At 39.3% G+C, this 23,312-nt stretch overlaps 1 protein-coding gene and 1 non-coding gene across 2 annotated transcripts; one reads left to right on the forward strand and one right to left on the reverse strand.

Annotated features, from left to right (window-relative positions):
• Positions 1 to 206: 206 nt before the first annotated feature.
• On the reverse strand, positions 207 to 278 carry TRNAS-AGA (transfer RNA serine (anticodon AGA)). Its single transcript has one exon. It is a non-coding gene; the product is annotated as a tRNA-Ser (tRNA).
• Positions 279 to 3,715: 3,437 nt separating this feature from the next.
• LOC133248814 (ceruloplasmin-like) lies at positions 3,716 to 16,653 on the forward strand. Its single transcript, XM_061419122.1, has 6 exons — positions 3,716 to 4,093; positions 4,942 to 5,048; positions 6,054 to 6,255; positions 8,660 to 8,799; positions 13,713 to 13,875; positions 15,934 to 16,653. Exons 1-5 carry the CDS (start codon positions 3,859 to 3,861, stop codon positions 13,869 to 13,871), a joined length of 843 nt encoding a protein of 280 aa, XP_061275106.1. The 5' UTR covers positions 3,716 to 3,858; the 3' UTR covers positions 13,872 to 13,875; positions 15,934 to 16,653.
• The last annotated feature ends 6,659 nt before the right edge of the window (positions 16,654 to 23,312 follow it).

Below are 23,312 nucleotides of genomic sequence, written 5' to 3' on the forward strand. Positions count from 1 at the left end.
CATTAAACATAATACCCTCCAGGTCCATCTGTGTAGTTGCAAATGGCAAAATTTCATTCTTTGTAATGGCTGAGAGAAGTGAAGTCGCTCAGTCGTGTCTGACTCTTTGCGACCCCATGGACTGTAGCCTACCAGGCTCCTCCCTCCATGGGATTCTCCAGGCAAGAGTACTGGAGTGGGTTGCCATTTTCCTTCTCCAGGGGATCTTCCCAACCCAGGGATTGAACCTGGGTCTCCCGCATTCTAGGCAGATGCTTTAACCTCTGAGCCACCAGGGACTCAATGGCTGAGTAGTGATATATATATATATATTCATCTCCTTCATCTATTCATCTGTTGAAGGACACTTAGGTTGCTTCCATATCTTGGCTATTATAAATAATGCTGCTATGAACACTGGGGTCCATGCATCTTTTCAAATTAGTGTTTTCATTTTCTTTGGATGTATATCCTTAAGTGGAATTGCTGGATCATATAGTAGTTCTGTTTTTAGTTTTTGAGGAACCTTCATACTGTTGTCCATAATGGGTTGTTCCAACTTACAAACAAAATCAAAGTTAGCAGAAGAAAAGAAAACATTAAGATCAGAGCACAGATAAATGAAATAGAGATTTTAAGAGTAATATAAAAGATCAATGAAACTAAGAGTTAGCTCTTCAAAAAGATAAAATTGATAAACATTTAGTCAGATTCATCAAAAAAAAAAGAGAGAGAGTGCAAGTAAATAAAATAAAAAATGAAAGAGAACTTACAACTGACACCACAGCAATACAAATTATCATAAGAGATTACTACAAACAATTATATGCTAATAAAATAGACATCCTAGAATAAATAGATAAATTCCTAGAAATATGCAATCTTCTGAGATTGCATCAGGAAGAAAAATTGAAAACATGAAATGAAACTGAATCTGTTGAAAAAACAACAAAGTCCAGCACCAGATGGCTTAATGGCTGAATTCTACCTAACTTTTAGAAAAGAGTTAACACCTATCCTTCTCAAACTCTTTCAAAAAATTGCAGATGAAAGAATGCTTCCAAACTTATTCTATGAGGCCAGCATCACCCTGATACCAAGACCAAACAAAGATACCACAAAAAAAGAAAATTACAGGCCAATATCACTGATAAACATAGATACAAAAATCCTCAAGAAAATACTAGCAAACTAAATCCAATGATACAATAAAAGGATCATATACCATGATCAAGTAGGATTTATCCCAGGGATGCATGCTAAGTCACTTCAGTTGTGTCCGACTCTTTGCGACCCCATGGACCCCATGGACCGTAGCCTGCCAGCCTCTTCCATCCATGGGATTCTGCAGGCAAGAATGCTGGAATGGGTTTCCATTTCCATCTCCAAAGGATCTTCCTGACCCAGGGATCAAACCTGCATCTCTTATGTTTCCTACATTGGCAGATGTGTTCTTTACCACTAGCGTCACCTGGGATAGTTCGTTCCACAAGTCAATCAATGTGATACATCACATCAACAAATCATCAACAAATTGAAGATTAAAAGGATATGATCATCTCAATAGATGCAGAAAAAGCTTTTGAAAAATTAAACAACTATTTATGATAAAAAGTCTCAACAAATTGAGTACAGAGGGAACATACCTCAACATAATAAAGGCCATATATGACAAGACCACAGCTAACATCAAACTCAACAGTGAAAAGCTAAAAGTGTTTCCTCTATGATCAGAAGCAAGACAAGGATGCCCACTCTCACCAGTTTTATTCAACATAGTATTCAAAGTCCTAGTCACAGCAATCAAACTAGAAAAAGAAATAAAAGGAATCCAAAACTGGAAAAGAAGAAGTGAAACTCTTACTGTTTGCAGATGACATGATACTGTACACTGAAAATCCTAAAGCCACCACCAAAAAACTCCTTGGGCTCATCAACGAATCTGATAAAGTTGAAGGATACAAAATTAATGTACAGAAATTTATTGCATTTATATACACTAACAACAAGATATCAGAAAGAGAAATTAATGAATAAATTAAGAAATTAATCCCATTCACAATCACACCAAAAGAATAAACTACCTAGAAACAAACCAACCAAAAGAGGTAAAAGACTTGTACTCAGAAAGTACAGAAAGCTCTTGTACGCTGAGAAAAAAATTTGAAGACAACACAAACAGATGGAAAGATATTCCATTCCTAGAATGAAAAGAAACTATCCCACCAAAAATAAACAAACACGGCCAAGTAACTGCTTTGGGGAAAAGAAAAGCCCCAAAGCTTTTATGCAAGACTGTGGGGCTAATGTTCTTTCTTAAATAGGATTATAGTTCCAGGTGAGAGACATTAGTGGACTAGGAAGGAGAGGGGGCAACAGAGGATGAGATGGTTGGATGACAACACTGACTCACTGGACATGAGTTTGAGCAAATTCTGGGAGATGGTGAAGCACAGGGAAGCCTGGAGTGCTGCAGTCCATGGGGTCCCAAAGAGTTGAACCTGACTTAGCAATTGAACAACAGCAAGAAGGGCCTGAAGAACAAGTTTGAGAGAGAAGTTGCTTTTGCAAATGAAGTTTGCTTCCAGGATAGGGCACCATGTGTATACAATTTGTGTGCAGCTCTCCCACCTCTTTACCTGTCCAGTTGTCAGGTATTTATGCTGTGTTCAATGTCTGCAACTCAAGTGCCAAAGTAGGAGTTGAGTACAAGGTGCAGTGTGTGAGGGAGGAGGCAAGGGAAAGAGTTGAGCAGCTAAGAAAAAGGGAGAAACCTCATGTGCTAATCATCGTGACATCACCCTGTACAGCATGCCACTCAGCATTCTAAACTCAAAGGAAATGAATGCTTTTTAATAAAAATGCCCAGGAGGGAGACCCTAAAATGAAGATTTGTGTGCAGACAGTGGTCTTGGGATAAACAACTTTGGGGGAATAAAAAAAGAAAGAAGCAAAATTGGACAGGGAAAAAAGGTTTAACAGAGATGTAACCTCAACAGAAGTCACAGCCACAACTCTGAGAAATGTCAAAGATTGGGTAGCCTGAAGCAACTTAGCAGAAGCAGCAGCAGCTCTCCTGAGTTGGGGTAAGAGAACTGACACCTTTGTATCCCTGCTCAGTCATTGGATGCAGGCATGGGGGACATGGCTGTTGATACCTGGTGGAGTATATTTCAAGGGGGATATAAAAGAGGCATCCAGAATGTCCTCTTGGAGAAAGAAATGGCAACCCACTCTAGTATTCCTGGCTAGAGAATCCTATGGGCGGAGTAGCCTGGTGGGCTGCTGTCCATAGGGTCGCACAGGGTCGGACACGACTGAAGTGACTTAACATGCATGCATGCATTGGAGAAGGAAATGGCAACTCACTACAGTATTCTTGTCTGGAGAATCCCAGGGAGAGGGGAGCCTGGTGGGCCGCCGTCTATGGGGTCGCACAGAGTCAGACACGACTGAAGCGACTTAGCAGCAGCAGCAGCAGAATGTCCTCTAAAGGTGCCCATAACAATAAGTAGTTCTGGGAATTAAGGGTATCAAAGAAAGAGTCAAATTCAGAAGAAAAAAAAAAGATTTGTGGGGCAGAAAGACTAAAGATAGACTTTGATGATAGGTGGAACATTCCCTTTTGATTTTAAAAGTAGACAGTCCTACCATGGGACCAAGATGAATCTCCTGCCAAGGGAGTTTGCAAGTCAGCACTTTGTTCTGATTAGCCAGGAAAGGATCACATTACATGCATTTCACTAACACTTCTGAGTACCTGCTGTGTCCCTGGACCTGTGCAGTGTGCTGGAAGGAGAGGGCTAATACTAAGATGATTGTTCAAGATTTGGAACTGGGGAGGCTGAGGATGGGGTTGGTTAGTAGAGAAGGAAGACTATGTCACAGGTGCTTGGAAACACCTCTGGAAGGGAGAGATGTAGAATGATACAGCAAGGGGTGAGGGTGGGGACCAAAAGAACTTTCCTGCAAGAGTCAAGAAGATTCAAATTAATGCAAACAGCCTTGGGGTCGGGAGGGGAAGGAGGTGCATGTGATCTTCAGATTGGAAGGTTCGGAGCTGTGATTCAAAACAATTCTGTCACATTTCAAAGACTGAGTTATCTTCACGACAGTAAGTATTTGTTGAACAAGTGAATTAGATTTAACAATTGATATTTTTCAATGGCAGAATCACTATAAAGGTTTTTTTTTAGTTTACTTGTTTATTTTTGGCTGTGCTGGGCTTTCTCTAGTATCAGTGAACAGGGGCTACTCTCTAGTTGCGGTGCGCGGGCTTCTCATTGCGATGGTTTCTCTTGTTGCTCTAGAGCTCTAGAGCACTGGCTCAGTATTTGTGGCACATGGACTTTGCTGTCCCTTGGCACATGGGATCTTCCTAGACCAGGGACTGAACCCATGTTCCCTACATTGGCAGGCAAATTCTTTACTGCTGAGTCATCAGAGAAGCCCCCATTATAAAGTTTTGATCCTGTAATGCTGAGAATCTAACAACCAACCCTGACAGTGACATCAACCTTGCCCTGTGGGTCAGATGACATAACACCAAGGGCTTCCCTTCACCATCTTGTCTAATCCCTAAATTCCCATTTTATGTGCATGAGGAAAAGCAAAGTGAAGTAAAAGTGTTAGGCGCTCAGTCATGTTCAACTCTCTGTGACCCCATATGGACTGTAGCCTGTCAAGCTTCTCTGCCCCTGGGATCATCCAGGCAAGGACACTGGAGTTGGTTGCATCCTCCTCCAGGGGATCTTCCTGACTGAGCATGAAGAAACAGAAGTCTAAACCATGTAAACACATTGACTAAGATCACAAAGCCAGAAGCTGTGGAGCCAGGAGTGAAAACGAGGACTATGCTGTTTAATATCTGTATAGCTTTAGGGTTTGTTCATTTTCTGGTTTTCCATAAAGAAATGCGATTTAAAAGATTCTGTTTAAACCCATTGCATTTACCTATTTCAGGAGAGATCCGAACATACGTTTGGCAGGTTCCTGAAAGATCTGGTCCTACCTCAAATGACTTTGAGTGCATACCTTGGTTTTACTATTCGACCGTGGACATGGTTAAGGTAAGCTTCAAATTCTAGTTTTTATACTTAGAAATTACGACAAAAGCAAGGTTTTATTTTTCTTTAAAACCTCAGTTTTATGTAAACTTTCTAAATACTGCTTAGGTTTTAATTCTATACAAGTTTGCATTTTTCAAGAGCAAAAAATTATTACATTATGATTACTTAGATTTAGGATATTTTCCAACATGTTACTGTGGATTGAAGTACATATATATATATGGAATATATATATATGGGATAAACACATATATATGTATAATTATATGATAATACCCTCTTCTTTGTTTCATTGAATAAGATTTAGTTTCCAGAAAATTAAGGATGAAGTTTTAAAATTCTGTAATTAGTTACAAATTAATGGACACACAGTATTTATCTTTTAAAAACTCTCAACTTGAGGTCCAGTTCATTTGTATTAAAAAAAAAAAGAGCTCATTTTCTGGCCTTTTAGTTATTTTTGGCCTGCTTTCCACCAAAACCAAGAGCAGACACAGACATTCAACCCCAAAAGAAAATAAATACAAACGAACCAGGAATCCCAACTGAAAGTGGCTGCAAGAACAAATGTATCATTCGTGGGGGAGGATCCATGACCTTTAGACAACCAACTCCAATGCAAGGGAATTCTAATTAAAACCGAAGTTCTGTTTTTTAATTAAAATTTCAAAGATAAAGCTAAATCTACTCAGGAATGTATCTAAAATCCCTTTCAAGAGTTTGTTGTTCACTTTGGACCTCAACTCTAATGAGTGAGATGATGATTTTTTTTTTCCAATCAAGAATTTAGCAAGTTATTTGTGGAAATTCTGATTTGAAAAAAAAGAAAAAAGGAAGAGAATTTAGCAAGTCAAATATTGTTCCTTATGCTCAGAGTTAGAACCCTAATCATTCAAAACTCAGGATCTAACCTCACTCAAACAAAAACTTGTTCCCACTCTTTTCCTTGTCTGGGGGAGTTTTTTAGCTGTGGACACAGTTCATCATCTTGCTTTGTCTCTCCAGGATCTTAATAGTGGACTGGTAGGTCCTTTGATTGTATGTCGAAAAGACACCAAAGAAAACATAGTTCACCGTGTTCTCCTCTTCCTGATTTTTGATGAGAATGAATCCTGGTACACTGAAGAAAACATCAATACCTATGCTCAAGAACCAAACCAAGTAGACAGGAATGATATTACTTTTAAACGAAGCAACAGAATGCATGGTAATGTCCATTCACTAACTCACTGACTGGCGCCTACAGGTGGTTCTGCCCAAAGGGAACAGATAAAGGTTTGCATCTGTCACTCTCAGCACAGTCTAAAGAACGCAATCCATAGAGCTGGGGTGCAGATCACATAGACTAGGGGCCAGCAAACTTTTTCCATCAGGGCCTGGATAGTAAAGACTTTAGACTTGTAGACCATAGCGTTTCTGCCTTGAACTCTTCTACTCAACCCTTGTGACACCAAAACACTCACATGTAAGTGAGTATTTACACGCAAATGTAAGTGGCTTCAAGTCAGTAAAACTGCACTGGAAATAGTATTTCACACAATTTTCACATCAGGAAATATTTTTTTTAATTTTGTTCAACTGTTTAGAAGTTTAAAAACCAGTCTTTGCTCATGAGCAGTAAAGGACAGTGAGTGAGCTGGAGCTGGCACTCAGGCTGTAGACCACTGTCCTAGCAGCGTGGTGAATTCTAATGTCCCTGGAGCCCTGAGGACAATGTAAAACTGAGGATATCAGCTAACATTCCTTGAAGGTCTAACTACATGCTCTAAAGCACTGTCTGAGGCCTTGAGGAGATACAAAAGCCATAAGGTGGATCATCTCTCAAGTTGTTCAGCGTGTTTCCACAGTAAAAGGCTGACTCAAAGGGATGCTGTGACAGCATTATAAATAGCACTGTGTTTTAAATTCTTATTTGGGAGGTCAAGAAAGGTTTCATGAAGGTGAGGAGAACTTTGAGTATTTAAAGATGCCTAGGAGCCTCTCTAGTGGAAAACGAAGGGAATGACCTTCCGGGTGGATGGAAGAAGGTAAGCTAGGTCACAGAGCACCTGGAAAGAAAAAGCCATCAGTGTGGGGAATGAATACCCTGTTAAGAATTTAAACTTGATCTAAACCAGGGTTTCTCAAAGTTGACACTATTGACATTTTTGGTTGGATAACTCCTTGTGGGGGAGCTGTCCTGTGCATTGTAGGATGTTTAGCAGAGCCATACTCCCAACCCCCTAGATGCCAGTAGCCCTTCTGCTCAGGTTGTGAGAACTAAAAAAATGTCTCCAGACACTGCCTCCCTTAGAGGAGAAGATCCTGTTGAGAACCACTATGCTAAAGGTTTCAAGAGCAGTGAGCTAGAGAACAATAGAAATAGATGTATGTGTTTCGAACAATTCTGGCATTTGTGCTCCAAGTGTGGCCCGTGAACCAGTAGTAGTGGCAGCCCTTCAGAGTTTGTTAGAAATGCAGTATTTCAGCCTTCACACACCCAGTGGATCACAATCTGCATTTTAACAAGATTCCCAGCCATGCACACACTAAAGTTTGAGAAGCACTGATCTAAAGCAGTGTGTCAGTGTCTCCTAGTTTTTTCCTGTTACTTCCCTCCATCAGCTAAAAGCATTAGAGCTCAACCTCCACAGATAAATGGTTATTAATTACATATGATATGTGTGTGCCCGTGTGCTCAGTCGTGTCTGACTCTTTGCGACCCCATGGACTGTAGCCCACCAGGCTCTTCTCTCCATGGGATTTCCCAGGCAAGAATACTTAAGTGGGTTGCCATTTCCTCTTTCAGGGGCTCTTCTTGACCCAGAGATGGAACCCATGTCTCTTGTGTTTTCTGCACTGGCAGGAGGATTCTTTTACCACTGAGCCACCTGGGAAGCCCAAAGAAAGGGCTTCCTGAATTAATTATATATTTGTGTCACTGTGATAATATATTCCATGTATTTCCAAAGACAGACACAAAATAGAAAAGGAAAAAGAAGGATATATAGTTTTTTATCTTAATATTTTCTTCCTATTACCCATTGGAAGCCATATCTGGTGAGGATTAAAGCGGGGGCAAGACAAGACCTCAGGCAAATGGCCATTCCTGGAGAAGGAAATGGCAACCCACTCCAGTATTCTTGCAGGGAGAATCCCATGGACAGAGGAGCCTGGCGGGCTACAGTCCATGGGGTCGCAAAGAGTCAGACAAGACAACTTAGTGACTGAACAACAAATGGCCATTCCAGTCATACTCATGACAGGTCATGAAGGAAATGGGATCACACTGCTAATGTTCTGAGCCTATTGAGATAATTTCAAGTATGCTTTAAATTTATAGACCTATTCAAGTATCCACTAACTTAAGTATCCTTAGTTGTGAATTATTCTAGAACAACCCACTTATGTTAAAGTCAGTGCCTCATTTCCTCGGGCAAGGAAAAACTCTCCAGCATCAGACACACCCATGAAAGGGTGGCTTGGTCATGTTTAACAGCGTCCTTAGGCTAGCTTGAAAACCCTCATGGCCTCTGAACACATCATGGTGCTTTCTATAAGGTGTTTTTTAAAAAACATTATTTCAAATCCTGGTCGAATATAACAAACTGTGTCCCCCTCTCCACCCACAGCAATTAACGGAAGAATGTTTGCAAATAACCAAGGCCTGGTATTTCACGTGGGGAGTGAAGTGAATTGGTATCTGATTGGCATAGGGGATGAGTCTGGCCTGCACACAGTTCACTTTCACGGCCACAGCTTTGTCTTCACGGTAAGAGGCCTGGGCAGCTCCTCTTAATTACTAAAGTACCTTGTTATTGGAGTAGCATAGAAAGATAACAGGATAAGAAAGGAAATGACCACACCAGAACGCAAGTTCATTACATACAATCTGCAGTATGTCTGATGCAATAGTTATACATTTAGCTCTTTGTATCCTACAGACATTTGATGAATGCTTCTGAATACATGAATTGCACTTCTTCCTCTATTCTGATGTTTCTCAATAAGTAAATAAAACATCTATAATTATCTTAATTTTACCCCTCTTTCCCAACTTATCTTTTTAATTTTCAAACTCTCAGTCACATAAAATAAAAATACCTTGAACACGCCTATATATTTTTGCTGCATTTGCTTTCTCTCTGTTTTTTTTTTTTTCTGAATCCAACTGAAAGTAAATTGCAAACATCATGACTATTCACTCCTAAATACTAAAGCAGGTGTATCCTAAGAATGAAGACAATCCTGCCTCAACCACAATAATATTATCATACCCTTTAAATTAACATTCATTGATAATATAATCTAACGTACAGTCCATTCAAATATCACTAGTTGGCCCCAAAATGCTAGTTGTAATGGCTTTTCTTTTAATCCCAGATCTAACCATTTATACTTAGCATTTGGTTGTCATTGTCATGGTGGTTTTAGTCACTAAGTCGTGTCTGAGTCTTGCGACCCCATGGACTATAGCCCACCAGGTTCCTCTGTCCATGGGATTTCCCAGGCAAGAATACTGGAGTGGGGTGCCATTTTCTTTTCCAGGGGATCTTCACAATGCAGGAATCAAACCCAGGTTTCCTGCATTGCAGGCAAATTCTTTACCAACTGAATATCTTTCCTAAAATCAGGATACCATATGACGTTTATTTCCCTGATCTTTCATGATCTTTCATTTTTGAAGAGTCCAGGCCAGTTTTGTAGAATGTGCCATATTCTGTATTGTTCTGATCATTTCCTTGTGATTGGATCCATGTCAAACCCCTTGGCAAGAACACTACCTAGGGGATGCTGTGTATTTCTCGTATATAACATCAAGAGGTACACAGTGTCAACAGGTCCTAATACTGTGAAGGTTAAAGTTTGATAAGTTTCTGAAGGTGATGGGTACCATTCTCCCCATTTTGAAAGTATCATTTTCCTATTGTAACTAATAAGTAATCTGTGAGGTGATTTTTATGTGGTTTATTACAACAGTTTTTCATCTTACAGTTTAAAAAGTATCCATTGATGATCCTTGCCTGACTCAGTTTTTCTAATGGGGATTCCAAATGGTGACTTTCCAATTCTACCATTCTTTTAACATTTGCTATAAAATTAAAATATGGAACTAGGTGTGAAGTGGCTTTACAGTTCCTTTATTTTATTATTATTATATTGCCATCTTTTTCTACTTTATGATTTCTTAGTTTCCTTATAGCTTCTGTCTGGTTTGCTTCCCATCCCTCCACCTGTCATACTTCTTTACAGTTGTTTTTCCTGACCATTCTTGCTGGCTATTTCTCTAGTTTATTATAAGTATTTTCAATTTTATCCTTCCTCTGTCTCCAAGTTAGTATCATTTATTTACGTAGAGAGCTTTCTCTTTATTTCCTCATCCTAATCCCTTATATAAATGTTAATGTGCAATGCAGGATCAATTATATTTTTTGCATTCGACACCTCAAACTTCCAATCTAACCGCTTGGCATGATACAGTCTATCTTTTACACATTTATAGAAGTTTCACATAAAGCTTTCCTGAATTCTAGATGCATTCCGTTCATAGTTTCTTTAATGCTTTGGGTCTATCATAGAAATAAATTATTATGTACAACTTAATTTAGACAAAGTTTTATTTGTGTGTTGCTTTCTTTCCTTTAATAAAAAAAATTATTCCCTGTAAATTTTTTTTGCTTAAAAAACTAATTTTATTATAGGGAATTTTATATAATAAAGTACACAGAATAATATAATGAATCTCTTTATCCATTGCCCAGGTCCAGCAGTCTTGACATTTCCATGCTTCCATCTACACTCCTCATATTTGTTAAGGAAAAACCTAGGGTTGTTGTTAAGTTCTTAGATGTTTATATTAGACTTTAAAAATTAGAATGCTGCTGCTGCTGCTAAGCCACCTCAGTCGTGTCCAACTCTGTGCGACCCCATAGACGGCAGCCCACCAGGCTTCCCCATCCCTGGGATTCTCCAGGCAAGAACACTGGAGTGGGTTGCCATTTCCTTCTCCAATGCATGAAAGTGAAACGTGAAAGTGAAGTTGCTCAGTCGTGTTTAACTCTTAGCGACCCCATGGACTGCAGCCTATCAGGCTCCACCGTCCACGGGATTTTCCAGGCAAGAGTAGTAGAGTGGGTCACCACTGCCTTCTCCAAAAAATTAGAATAAAAGAGATTAAAACCCAGATATAGTTTTTTACAGTGTACTTATTGTTCAGTTCAGCAATGCCTGTGATATTCCTATAACCATGCCAAGTGCTATGTGGAGATGAAATCAGAGTTATCTTTCAGGAGCTATATTTACATAATTGATCACAGTATAAGGTGTCAAATTAAGTGGAATTTATGGCAACACTTCTATAGTGGTGATTATAGCTAACCTTTGAGTTTTTATGTGCTAGATGATATGCTTAGTGTTTTGCATGGATTTTTCATTGAACCCACACAACTTTCCCATGAAAGACGTACTATTTTATCACCATTTTACAGGGAAGTGAAGGATGGACAAGATAAAGAACTTTCCTACAAGCAAGAAGTGTTAAACTTAGGATTTTAACCCCTGGTTCTCACTCCAGAGCCCCTCACTCAACCTCTTCACAAAACTGCCTTCCTTTAGAATGATCCAGTTTGTACCATGCAGACGAGTACCACCAGTTATCAACTCTAGCCGCCCATTCTAAATTTATCGCAGATGGATACAAGAAGTCTTTCCCTTCTCTTGAGGCTGAATTTATCTTTACTTAAAAAAAATTTTTTTATTGGAGGATAATTGCTTTATAATGTGTTGGCTTCTCCCATACAACAACAGGAATCAGTCATAATTATATACAGAGTGAGATAAGTCAGAAAGAAAAAAACAAGTATATATTAACACACGTATATATGGAATCTAGAAAAATGGTACTAAGGCTGAATTTAATTACTCCAGCAATGATCCAGCTACTGGAATCTACTCTCTGGGACATCTAGGGACAGCAGAGCAGCCCTCTGGGGTTACTAACTGGGTCTTGGGACAAACCAGCCAGTCCCCTCCTATTCCCTAAGGCTATGATTTCCTTCGTATACATTTCCAGGTATATATGGTACATTTCCCAGTACCTTGTGCACGCCTTGAAGTGAAAATGTGCTCAGTTGTGTCTGACTCTTTGCGACCCCATGGACTGTAGCCTACCAGGCTCCTGTCCATGGGATTTTCCAGGCAACAGTACTAGAGTGGATTGCCATTTCCTTCTCCAGGGGATCTTTCTGACCCAGGGATTGAACCCAGGTCTCCCGCATTGTAGATAGATGCTTTACGGCCTGACATTGTCAATTCATTTAAATTGTTTCTTAAATTTTCTGACATCTTAGAAACGTATCTAATGTCATCCTTATTATTGTCACCTTTGATGCAAAATTAATTTCCCTAAATAGCAATGACTTAAGGCCCCACTCTGCCTCTAGTGGGAAATAGTTCAGCCTTCCTCCTCTCTACCTTCCAGTTTCTCCAGAGAGTCTTAACAGCCTAAATTTCTTCTAGTCATTTACAACTCTCACTTCCTGCATCTGCTCAGCTTCCTGCCTTCTCCCCTAACTCCTGTGGCTGGTATTTTCTCATCTCTCTGAGCAGCTCCAAATTGGAATACACCCCCATTACTTAAGATTTACCTGTGCAAGTATAAAATCAAGGACATTGTGGGTCATAGAGTTCAAGTGAAATTTTGGGGGTAAGTTAGAGGGGTTTTATTATTATTATTACACAGTGAAAGTGTTATTGTTGTTATCAGTTGACATTAAATGTCGCTGTTTTTAATTTTCCTTCCACCATGAACCTTTGGCTCTCTTGCTTTTTACTGTCACTCTCAACACTTCTTTCTCTGCATTCTTCCTCTCTTGACTCTCTTCTCTCTTCTCTTCAAATTATTCTGGACCCCATCATGAGCTGCACTCTCCAACACATCCCCCACCCTCCAAACACCTCCCATCTATCAATATGATGCAGAGAAATTCAATCCCTCTTACTCTTTTTCTAATCCATCCAAGCCAGGCCTTGCACTTCATTTATCAAAATCAAAGTAGCCTACAGACGAGATAGTCTGCTAAACCTCAGGTTTTCTGTTTAGGGGAGAAATTAGCCATTAAGCCCTCAGCCTTCAGGCTCAACCCCAGAGAGCAGAGATGTGGCTCCTCTCTTTCCTGAAACTGTGAGTTTTCCTGATTAGTCACATCTTGAGAAATGGTCATTTTCATGTCACCAACATCCCTAGTTACAGTTAGAACATTTGGGATTTGTGAAACTGATGTTCTCTGAAACCTATAGCACTCTGTATGAGACTCTGACAAGGTATCTAAAACCTGTACTCACACAAGCACCCTTTTAGAGCGAGATGTTTTTCCTGTGGCCTTTCGCTAAAAAGCCCTGGGACTTCCTTCGCCAAACTCTCAATTGTATTCAGAGGAGAGGTTCAGTGGCACCTAATGCTTTCTAATCATCATCTGATAAAGTACATACAAGAGAGGAGTTATAGCAAACGGTAAGTTGGGTAAACCAGGAACAAGTGAAGGGCAGGGAAACCTGGTGTCCTTGGGGCTGCAGTCCTTGGGGCTGCAGAGTCGGACATGCTTTAGAGGCTGAACGACAACAAAAGGTGTAAATGACAGATATCTCTTAAAAGCTATTTAATTGTGTTTTGCCTTTTTTGTTGAGGACATGGGAGCGTTTCGCTCTGATGTGTATGACCTTCCTCCTGGGAGCTATCAAACTGTAAAAATGTATCCAAAAGATGTTGGAATATGGTTATTTCATTGCCATGTCAACGTTCACATCGGGGCAGGAATGGAAAGCGTTTACACTGTAATCGAGTGAAAAGGTATGTGAAATTCATTAGAAGTGCTGATATTTAAATAAATTCATATAAAAGTGTTTATATAAGTATATCTGATCTACTGAATATTTACATTTACAGTAATCAAAGATTACTGTTTTGATGTGACCAAGATAATCTAGCTTATTTTCTTTATAAATTTAGGTAAATTGTGTCTAATCTGATAAAAGATATTTTAGAGTTAAATGTAATTTCTAGATTCCTATAGTATCTGCATCCAGATTTGAACAGATAGTTCATGAAGATGAAATACAAGTGACTACTGAACCTATAAAGATATATAAACTTGCTTATAATCAGATCACTTAAAATTGTATTTAGACAACAATAAGATACTTTTGAATAAGAAAGCAATCTATTTGGCAAGGTTTTTTTTCACTGATAGTATCAATAACAGTGTGGTGAGAGGGTAATTGCACATACTTTGGTGGGAGTGTATACTGTTTTCACAGTTCTGGTAAGAAACTATTGATAAGTAACAATTCTAATAATTTCATTTTCACATTCAAGTGACATTTTATTTTCTCTCATTTCCATCTCCCCCTTCTCCGATACATTTTATTAGCAACTTTTTATGAAAATAGTGTCTTTGTTACTGAGATTTTTATCAGTTCCTTGGTTACTTAGACTATTCATGAAATCATTATCCTTTGGTCTTTTGACAGAATGATTCTAACATTTTGACTCAGTAATTTTACATGACAGTTGATCTCAGAAAATTATCAGCAATACTGAAAAATATTTGTCACTATGTAATTTTATGCTGGTGGAAAACTGAAAATTAGGAAATGATCTATTATAAGTTTTGCTACATTTATTATCTGAAGTATTATCCCATTTTAAAAATCATGCCTTAAAATTTTAATGGGAAAATACTTATAATACAATACTAAGTGGTTAAAACCAGTCTACAAAATAGTATTTGAAATATAATCCAAATTTTATATATATATATATATATATATAATAGATATATGTACATTAACAGAAATGTTAATGGTCACTTTCTCTAGGTGGTGAAATTCTGAGTGAGGTTTATTTTCTTCTTGTATGCTTCTACTTCTGCTTTTACTTTTAAAAGCAGATTACTTTTAAAATCAGGAACACTATTGAACATATATGTCATACACTATTTAAAATATGCTGTGCCACTCTTGAGTTCTTTGGGATCCTCTTTGAATTTAAGGACCACATTTCTTACAAAACCAAAGATGTATTAGCTCCAAATATAATTTTTACCTACAATAAAATATTAACATCAAGAATAATATTAACACAGTAATAGTAATTATTACTCTTATTCCTGTAATCATTCATATTCATTCTTTTTTAATTGAAGTATTGTTGATTTACAATGTTGTGGTAGTTTCAGGTATATAGCAAAGTGATTCAGATATACATATATTTAATACATATATATTATATATATATAATATACATATATTCTTTTTCAGATACTTTTCCCTTATAGGTTATTACAAAATATTGAATATAGTTCTCTGTTATACAGTAGGTCCTTGTTGGTTACCTATTTTATTTTATTTTTATTTTGGCTATATTGCACGGCTTATGGGATCTTAGTTCCCTGACTAGGCATCGAACTCATGTCCCCTGCAGTGGAAGTGCTGAGTCTTAAACACTGGACCACCAGGGAAGTCCCAGTAATGTATTTTATGTATAGTAGTGTATATATGTTAATTCCAAACTCCCAACATATTCATCCTTAATAAACGATATTTTGGTGTGCTGTCCAAGAAACAAACTCCCCACTTTTAACGTGGTTTCTCTGGGAAACTAGGTTTTTGTGTTACAAATACTCTAAAGCAAAACTTGGTTGGGTCTTCAGGTCTTTCTGTCCACATGGCAGAGTGACAGTGATGTTGCTATTGATTTGGTGAGTAAACTTTTCTTGCAAAAGCACTGGTAGTCATTTTAAGGATGTTCTTAAGACTTATTCAAACTTAATATTTTTTCCTTAAATTTATGTAACCATTTTAGTTTAACATTCCACCCTGAAACTGTGTGAAACTTTCTTTTCTATAGCACAAATATCTGCCTGCTATGAATGTTGACAAGTCCGGGAGCAGAGTTAAAGTTGATGAAGAAGAAAAACTTTAGGAATGAAGGAGTATAGGAGGGGCTGTCTAAAGATGTTCATGGCAATGTGCCAGGAAAACTAGCTACAAATAAAAGTTTTCTTGGTAAACTTTGTGTATGAGCTGCTTCATCTTTCTGTCCATGGAATAGCATCTGTAGGGCTGTAACAAGGCTTTTAATAAATAGCAGTGGAAGTGGGCAAGCGAGACAAAAAGGGTAGGTGCAAATAAAAGTCTAGCTCAGGTAGAAAAAAAAACTGTTGCCTCATGGTTGCAAGATGGTTGCTATAACTCCATACATTACTTCTAGGTTGAAGACAGAGAAGAAGGAAAACTAACCACACCTTTTCCTTTTATCAACAAAGCAAAAATCTTCCAAGGAGACCCAGCCAATTTCTGCTTATATCTCATTGGTCAAACAGCTATTATCTGGCTACTCTTCACTACAAAAAAGGCTGGAAACAAGCCTTTGTAGCCTCTATAATGTAAATAACAGGGAAAAGGAATTAGAAATTTCTTGTGGTTTGGCTAACAAGTCTCTGCCTTAGAAAATAAGTAAGAATATTTGCAAGCAGGAATTAGTTAAACAAAAGCATTCAACATGAGAATTGAAACCAAAATCACTTTTCATTCTTTTCACTTTTTTGCCTCTGAATTTCATAAGTAAGGCATGAATACATGGAATATTATCAAGTAAATCCAAGACATGATATCATTTCACCACAAAATACTCCAATATGTGTCTCCAGAAGACGACTTTAAAAATTAATATACTAATAAAGTGATTGTAACATGAAACAAAATTGACAATATTATTTTACTCTTTGATATTGAAACTAATAAGAACATGTAAAGCTTAGAGGCAACTAGAACCCCCCACTCACCCCAAGAAACATCCAAGACTCAGAGTTTTTAAAAGTTTTGCTGATAAAACTAGAATATTCTTTAAGAAATTGCAAAAAGTATTGACCAGATCTCACCAAGAATAATCCCTAATTCATGCACTCATTCATTTATTTAAGAGCATAATCTTAGATTTGGGGATTCAGAGATGGACAGGAATCATAGTCTATTAAAATCAACCCTGATTTAATGGACATGTGGAGTGTGATTTAGTGACTGGAGTTGAGTGGAAGAGTAAATGTCTGCATGCGTTTTTTTTTTTTTTTTTTAAGTTGGCTGTGCCAGATCTTAGTTGTGGCATTCAGGATCTTCAATCTTTGTTGTGGCATGTGAACTCTTAGTTGCAGGATGTGCGATCAAGTTACCTGACCAGGAGTCGAACCCAGACACCCAGCATTGGGAGGGCAGAGTCTTAGCTACTTGACCACCAGGGAAGTCTCTGCAATGCAGTCTTAACAGGGAAGAGTCAAAGACTGAGAATGTGTCAGTGGGCTGTGTCTCCTGTACAGTTATTGGAAGGTGCTTCTTATTCTAACAATTAGTACCTAACCGTATCTAAACAGAAACACTGTTAGTACAAAAGAAAAATTTTAAATTAAAAAACTAAAGGAACATGCTTTAAGAAAATACACTTGGGAACTTCCTGAAGGTCCAATGGTTAAGACTTGGCACTTTCACTGCCATGGGTTTGATCACTGGTTGAGCAAACAAGATCCTGCAAGCCACGTGCTAAAGCCAAAAAAAGGAAATATACCTTTTTGCTCAAATTCTATATTTACTAAGACAACTTTTCTGAGTAAGTCTATTTTCTGAGTATAAATATAAATATTTTCTGAGTAAGTCTATAAACAAAGTTTTTCAGAGGCCAATAATATATGCCCATCTTGCTTTACTTTTCAATGTATAAATTACTATATTGATATATTCTCCAAGTTTGTTTAAAATCAATTAGCCCTCTGAACCTGGTCATCTTTATGTAAACCGACAAAAAGAAGGTTCTGAATCCATCAACTGCCAATCAAAACCCTGAACAGAATTCTTCCAAAGGGCAGAGCAACTTGGAGGCCCAGCCTGACACAGTCTGGAGCCAGGCTCTCATGCCCTTAGGTCCACTGTGCAGCTCTGGGAGGCAGGCCTGTAATTGCATTCCAGCTACGCCACTCACTAGCCATGGAATCTTGGGCAAAGTATAAAATCTCTCTCATCCATAGTTTCTTTATCTTTAAAATGAAGATATTCTTGATGTTTAAAAAAAAGAGAAAGAGAATAGGCCCCAAATTGACTCACATATGCTAAGCCCTATGTCACCAAACTGGGACTTAATACTGAAAATAAAAGCATTGGCTTCTCCCAAGAATGGAACTTTAATCCAGTTGATCTGGAATTACCTGGTTAGCACTACTTGCAATTCAGTTCTAAAAGGCTTTGAAACCATGGTGCTGGAGAAGGCACCCGGAGTTTGAGCAAGCTCTGGGGGTTGGTGATAGACAGGGAAGCCTGGCACGCTTGCAAAAAGTCAGACACAACTGAGCGACTGAACTTGACTGACTGATGGCTGATTCATGTTGGTGTACAACAGAAACCAACACAATATTGTAAAGCAATTATCCTCCAATTAAAAATTAATAAATTTTCTTAAAAAAAAAAAAAAAGAAAGACACCCCTGCCCCTGTTGGTTTTGAAGATGGGAGGGGGCCATTAGCCAAGGACTGTGGGCAGCCTCTAGAAACTGGAACAGACTGGAAATAGCTTCTCCCCTAGAACTTCCTAAAAGAAACAGGCCCACTGATACCTTGATTTTAGTCCAGTGACACATATGTCAGATTTTCAGCATACAGAACTGTAAGATAATAAATGTATATGTTTAAAGTCACTAAGTTTATGGCCATTTGTGACGCAGCAATAAAAAACTTTTACACATCTATCTAATTGGTTGCTGTGAAAATTAAATGAGATAAAATGTATAAGGCTTTTTTACACTGTGTTGGCATACAGTAACCATCTAATAATTATGAGTAGACTATAGGCTTCCCGGGTGGCTCAGTGGTAAAGAATCCACCTTCATACAGGAGACAGGGTTCAATCCCTGGGTCAGGAAGATTCCCTGGAGAAGGAAATGGCAACCCACTCCAGCATTCTTGCTTGGAAAATCCCATGGACAGAAGAGCCTGTTGGTTTACAGTCCATGGGTTTGCAGAAGAGTCAGACATGACTTAGTGACTAAACAACAACATTATTAGAGTTAACATTCATTCATTCTTTCAATATTTATTAAGCTATGTATCAAGCACCATGCTAGGTTCTTGAGATTCAATATAAAACAGAGCATAGTTGTACCAAGGAAGCCATCTGAGGAGACAGTCACATAAACAGACCATTCTGATACAAAACATGTACAAATTATGTTTTTAAATTTTAATATTTTATGATGTGTGACATCTTCGGGGGAACTTGCTAGCTGGGGAGGGACTGCTGCTTCCAGAACTAGTTATTTCCTTGAAATTGTAACAACTTGTTGTGAGCCAGACTTTTATATACAAAAACCCCTCAATCCCAAGTCCATATCCCTAGTTGCCTCCTTGTGGTTCTCTTTCATTGTTAATAAATGAAATCCTTTGCTTTCTATATTATTCAAGGGAGAGAAAGAACAAGGATGAAAGAACAATTGAAAACCTTATGCCATTAAAGAAAAAAATCCCCTTTCCCTTAATGCTGTAGACATCAATACCATAGATAAGAGTTTTTGCTAGATTAGAGTTTTGGCTTTCTCTCTTCCCCTGCCTATGACCCCTTAACCTGACAGAAGGTGATGAGTGAGACCTTGATCCACTAATGGGCACCCAAAGGAGATGAAGTCATCAAGGACCTATCTGCCGATCATTCCCTAAGCAGTCCTGAATTGATCCATGGCAGAGAAGAGGTTAGGCCGTGCTCGCCCTGCACTGAGTCAGTCAGGGACTCACTATCAAAGTTCTGCATGTGACCCACTCACTGATGAAATTCCAGAGTCATGCAATTTCCTGTGAAAAAGACAACACTGTGGGGAGTCTGACTGGTCAAGGCCAGAATGACCTGCTATTTATATTCACTGTCTCCTGCTGTCACAGTGGTGGTTGCTTTGTTAATAATTCTGGAGACATAGGGTAGAGGTTAAGAGCCAGTTCTCACGAGTCAGCAAGAGACAAATTAGAGGACTTCCCTGTGGTCCAGTGGTTAAGAACTGCCTGCCAATGCAGGGGGCGTGGACATGGGTTCAATCTCTGGTTCAGGAAGATTCTACATGCCGAGGGGCAGCTAAGCCCACACACCACAACTATTGAAACTGCGGTAGAGCCCAAGAACCACAGCTACTGAGCCTGCACTCCCTAGAGCCTGTGTTCCCCAAGAGAAGCCCCATCAATGGGAAGCTGCACACTGCAGCTAGAGAGTAGCCCCTGTTCCCTGCAACTAGAGAAAGCCAGTGCACAGCAACAAAGACCCAGCACAGCCAAAAATAATTAATTATTTTTTTAAAAAGAAACAAATTAGAGTATAAGCATGAAGATGGTTGGATGTCATCACCGACCCGATGGACATGAGTTTGAGCAAGCTCCGAGAGCTGGTGATGGACAGGGAAGCCTGGCATGCTGCAGCCCATGGAGTCGCAAAGAGTTGGACACGAATGAGCCACTGAACTGAATGAATAGTGGAGGTAACAAAAAGACTGCGTCTTGCCAGCCAGATACAGCTGGAGCGATATTCTGTAGCCATTCAGAATTTTGATTGCTAAATGCAGAGAAGAACCACCCAGTCCAGAAGTCTTTCTGTTGACAAGAAAAAAAATTGTGGAAAATAATGAAGAGTTGTGATATGTGGGGATTCCCTGGTGTTCAAGTGGTTAGGACCCTGGACTTTCACTGTTGAAGGCTTGGATTCAATCCCTGGTTGGGGAACTGAGATCCCACAAGCTGAGGCCTTCGCTCCCCCTACTCGCAAAAAAACCCCCAAATTTATATATAACTCTACTTGGGTTACTAAATGGTTAACTCGGGAATACAGTAATTAATTATAACAAGCTACAAAGTTATACCTTGGGGTTCTGAGGTAAAAATCTGACAGGGACTTCCCTGGTAGTCCAGTGGTTATTTAAGACTTGGCCTTCCAATACAGAGGTTGTGGGAAAACATAAAACAGAAACAATATTATAACAAATTCAATAAAGACATAAAAAAAATCTAAAAAAAAAAAAAAACCTTCTGACATACACAGCTAAGAGAATGGCTGTTTGATCCAGTTTAGAGTTCTCTCTTCTGTTTTTCAAAAATGCCCTAGGTCAGCTAAATCTCTCCTGTTGGTTCCTCTGCCTTCTTGCATCATCCTAGTCTATGCCGAGTGCAGAAATTCTCAATTGCAACATTATTCAAAGTTCACCCTTGAGTACCAACTCTGGAATCACTGTAAGGAGGTTCTTTAGGGTTAACTGCCCACAACTGGCTACTTACTAGGGCCCAGTGACCTCGCCTCTTACTGAGACAGCCCTGAGGTTCACAGCCGTCTCCCCACTTCCTGAAAGCAGCTACTTGCGTTTTAACTGGAAGGTCAACTGTCTCAAAACAGGACAGAAATATGACTTCCTGACCCTTCCTGTATTACACCATAAAATGTTTACTTGCACTGGTCAAGGGTGTTACTGTTTAACCGTTTCATTTCATCACAGTTATGAGTGCTATGGGCTTCCCTGGGGGGCTCAGAGGGTAAAGAATCTGCCTGCCATGCAGGAGACCTGGGTTTGATCCCTGGGTTGGGAAGATCCCCTGGAGAAGAGAATGGCTACCCACTCCAGTATTCTTGCCTGGAGAATCCCTTGGACAGAGGAGCATGTCGGGTTATAGTCCATGGATTCACAGAGTCAGACACGGCTGAGCGACTAACACTTGATAAGTTCTATCAGGATATATTCTGGAGCCTTCAGCTCAGTAACTATCTGAGCATGAGTAGAGGGGGAGGGTAGAAGTTTCTGGAAGAAGTGACTTCAGGACTTGTGCGGTGCTCTGAGCACCATCCTTCCATCCTACAAGGCTGAGTTTGAACATAGAGTAGAAAATGAGTAAGAAGAAAATGCCTGGAAACTCAGATGAAAGGGAACGAAATGGGCTCACCTAAACTGGAAGGTATCTTGAAACTAAAAAATGAGACAGGCAGCTCCAAATAATCAGTGAATCCATCTGCTACAGGATAATTTACTCACTGAGTAGGATTAGGTGCACAATGACCCAGAAGCATTTACAGCTGCACTCCACATCACTGAGGGGCCATTGAGGCAATTTTATAGTTAACCTAGAATATGGAAGGGCTTCCTTGGTGGCTCACACAGTAAAGAATCTGCCTACAATTCAGGAGACCCAGGTTCAATCCTTGGGTTGGGAAAATCCCCTGGATAAGGGAATGGTTACCTCTCCAGTATTCTTGCCTGGGAAATCCATGGACAGAAGAGCCTGGTGGGCTACAGTCCATGGGGTCACAAAGAGTCAGACATGACTGAGTGGCTAAGCATGCATGCATGCATGCATGCATGCATGCAACTGGTCTCATGGTTCACCAGGAATATGTCAGAAAAGGTCTTCATCATTGGAGGCTAACAGAGTACCGAGGCCACCTGGACCTAACAGTCATTTAACAATATCTATTAGCTACAAAGCCCTTGATGATAGAGAAGTGATTTCCCATGTACTACAGTCCTGGGTAGGGTCAGTGGAAGGACAGGAGGAACTGTATGAGACCAAGATGGCATCAGTTATGTCAGCAGCCATACACTCCACCCTCAATATTGTGATGGGTCAACAATCCTATCATTATTCTTGTTGAGAGACCCTAGGGTCAGATACCAGAGGTGGCTTGTGCCCCAAACCCACAGTAACAATATGAGCAGCAGCAAGAACAAAAAATTCCTACTGATGATAAAAGAATACTAAGAACTATGCTTCCTCATTTAGCTAGAGAGAAGTAAGCCAACAATAAAAGCATCAGCAAAGGGAACTGACTGATGGTACATGTTTCAGTTCCTTGCTGGAACCAGATGCATGTTTGCATCTTTGAAAGTTTGCAACTTGAAGGTTCATATGTAGGAGACTTACTGTATTTTATAAAAAAAACAACCTCAGGCATCACTTTAGTCTTACCAGTACACATCATTCCCAAGAACTTTAGTGACTCTCCTGGTCCTTGCACCTTGTCAGCATTTGCCTCCCATCCCCTTGCTTTTAAATATCCCTGAGGTGATGCAGCAGCTTGAGAAGAGACAGCAAGCCTTCATGGGTTAATGTGATGTCATCAATGTAATGACAGAGAGAGAAAGAGGGAGGGAGAGCCCATTTCTCCAAGTCCCAAGCCAAATCCCATGACATATAGTAGGGCTGTGCAGATAACCTTGGGCTAAGACAGTAG

This window comes from Bos javanicus, chromosome 1 (assembly GCF_032452875.1).
Source record: "Bos javanicus breed banteng chromosome 1, ARS-OSU_banteng_1.0, whole genome shotgun sequence".
NCBI classification, from domain to species: domain Eukaryota; kingdom Metazoa; phylum Chordata; class Mammalia; order Artiodactyla; family Bovidae; genus Bos; species Bos javanicus.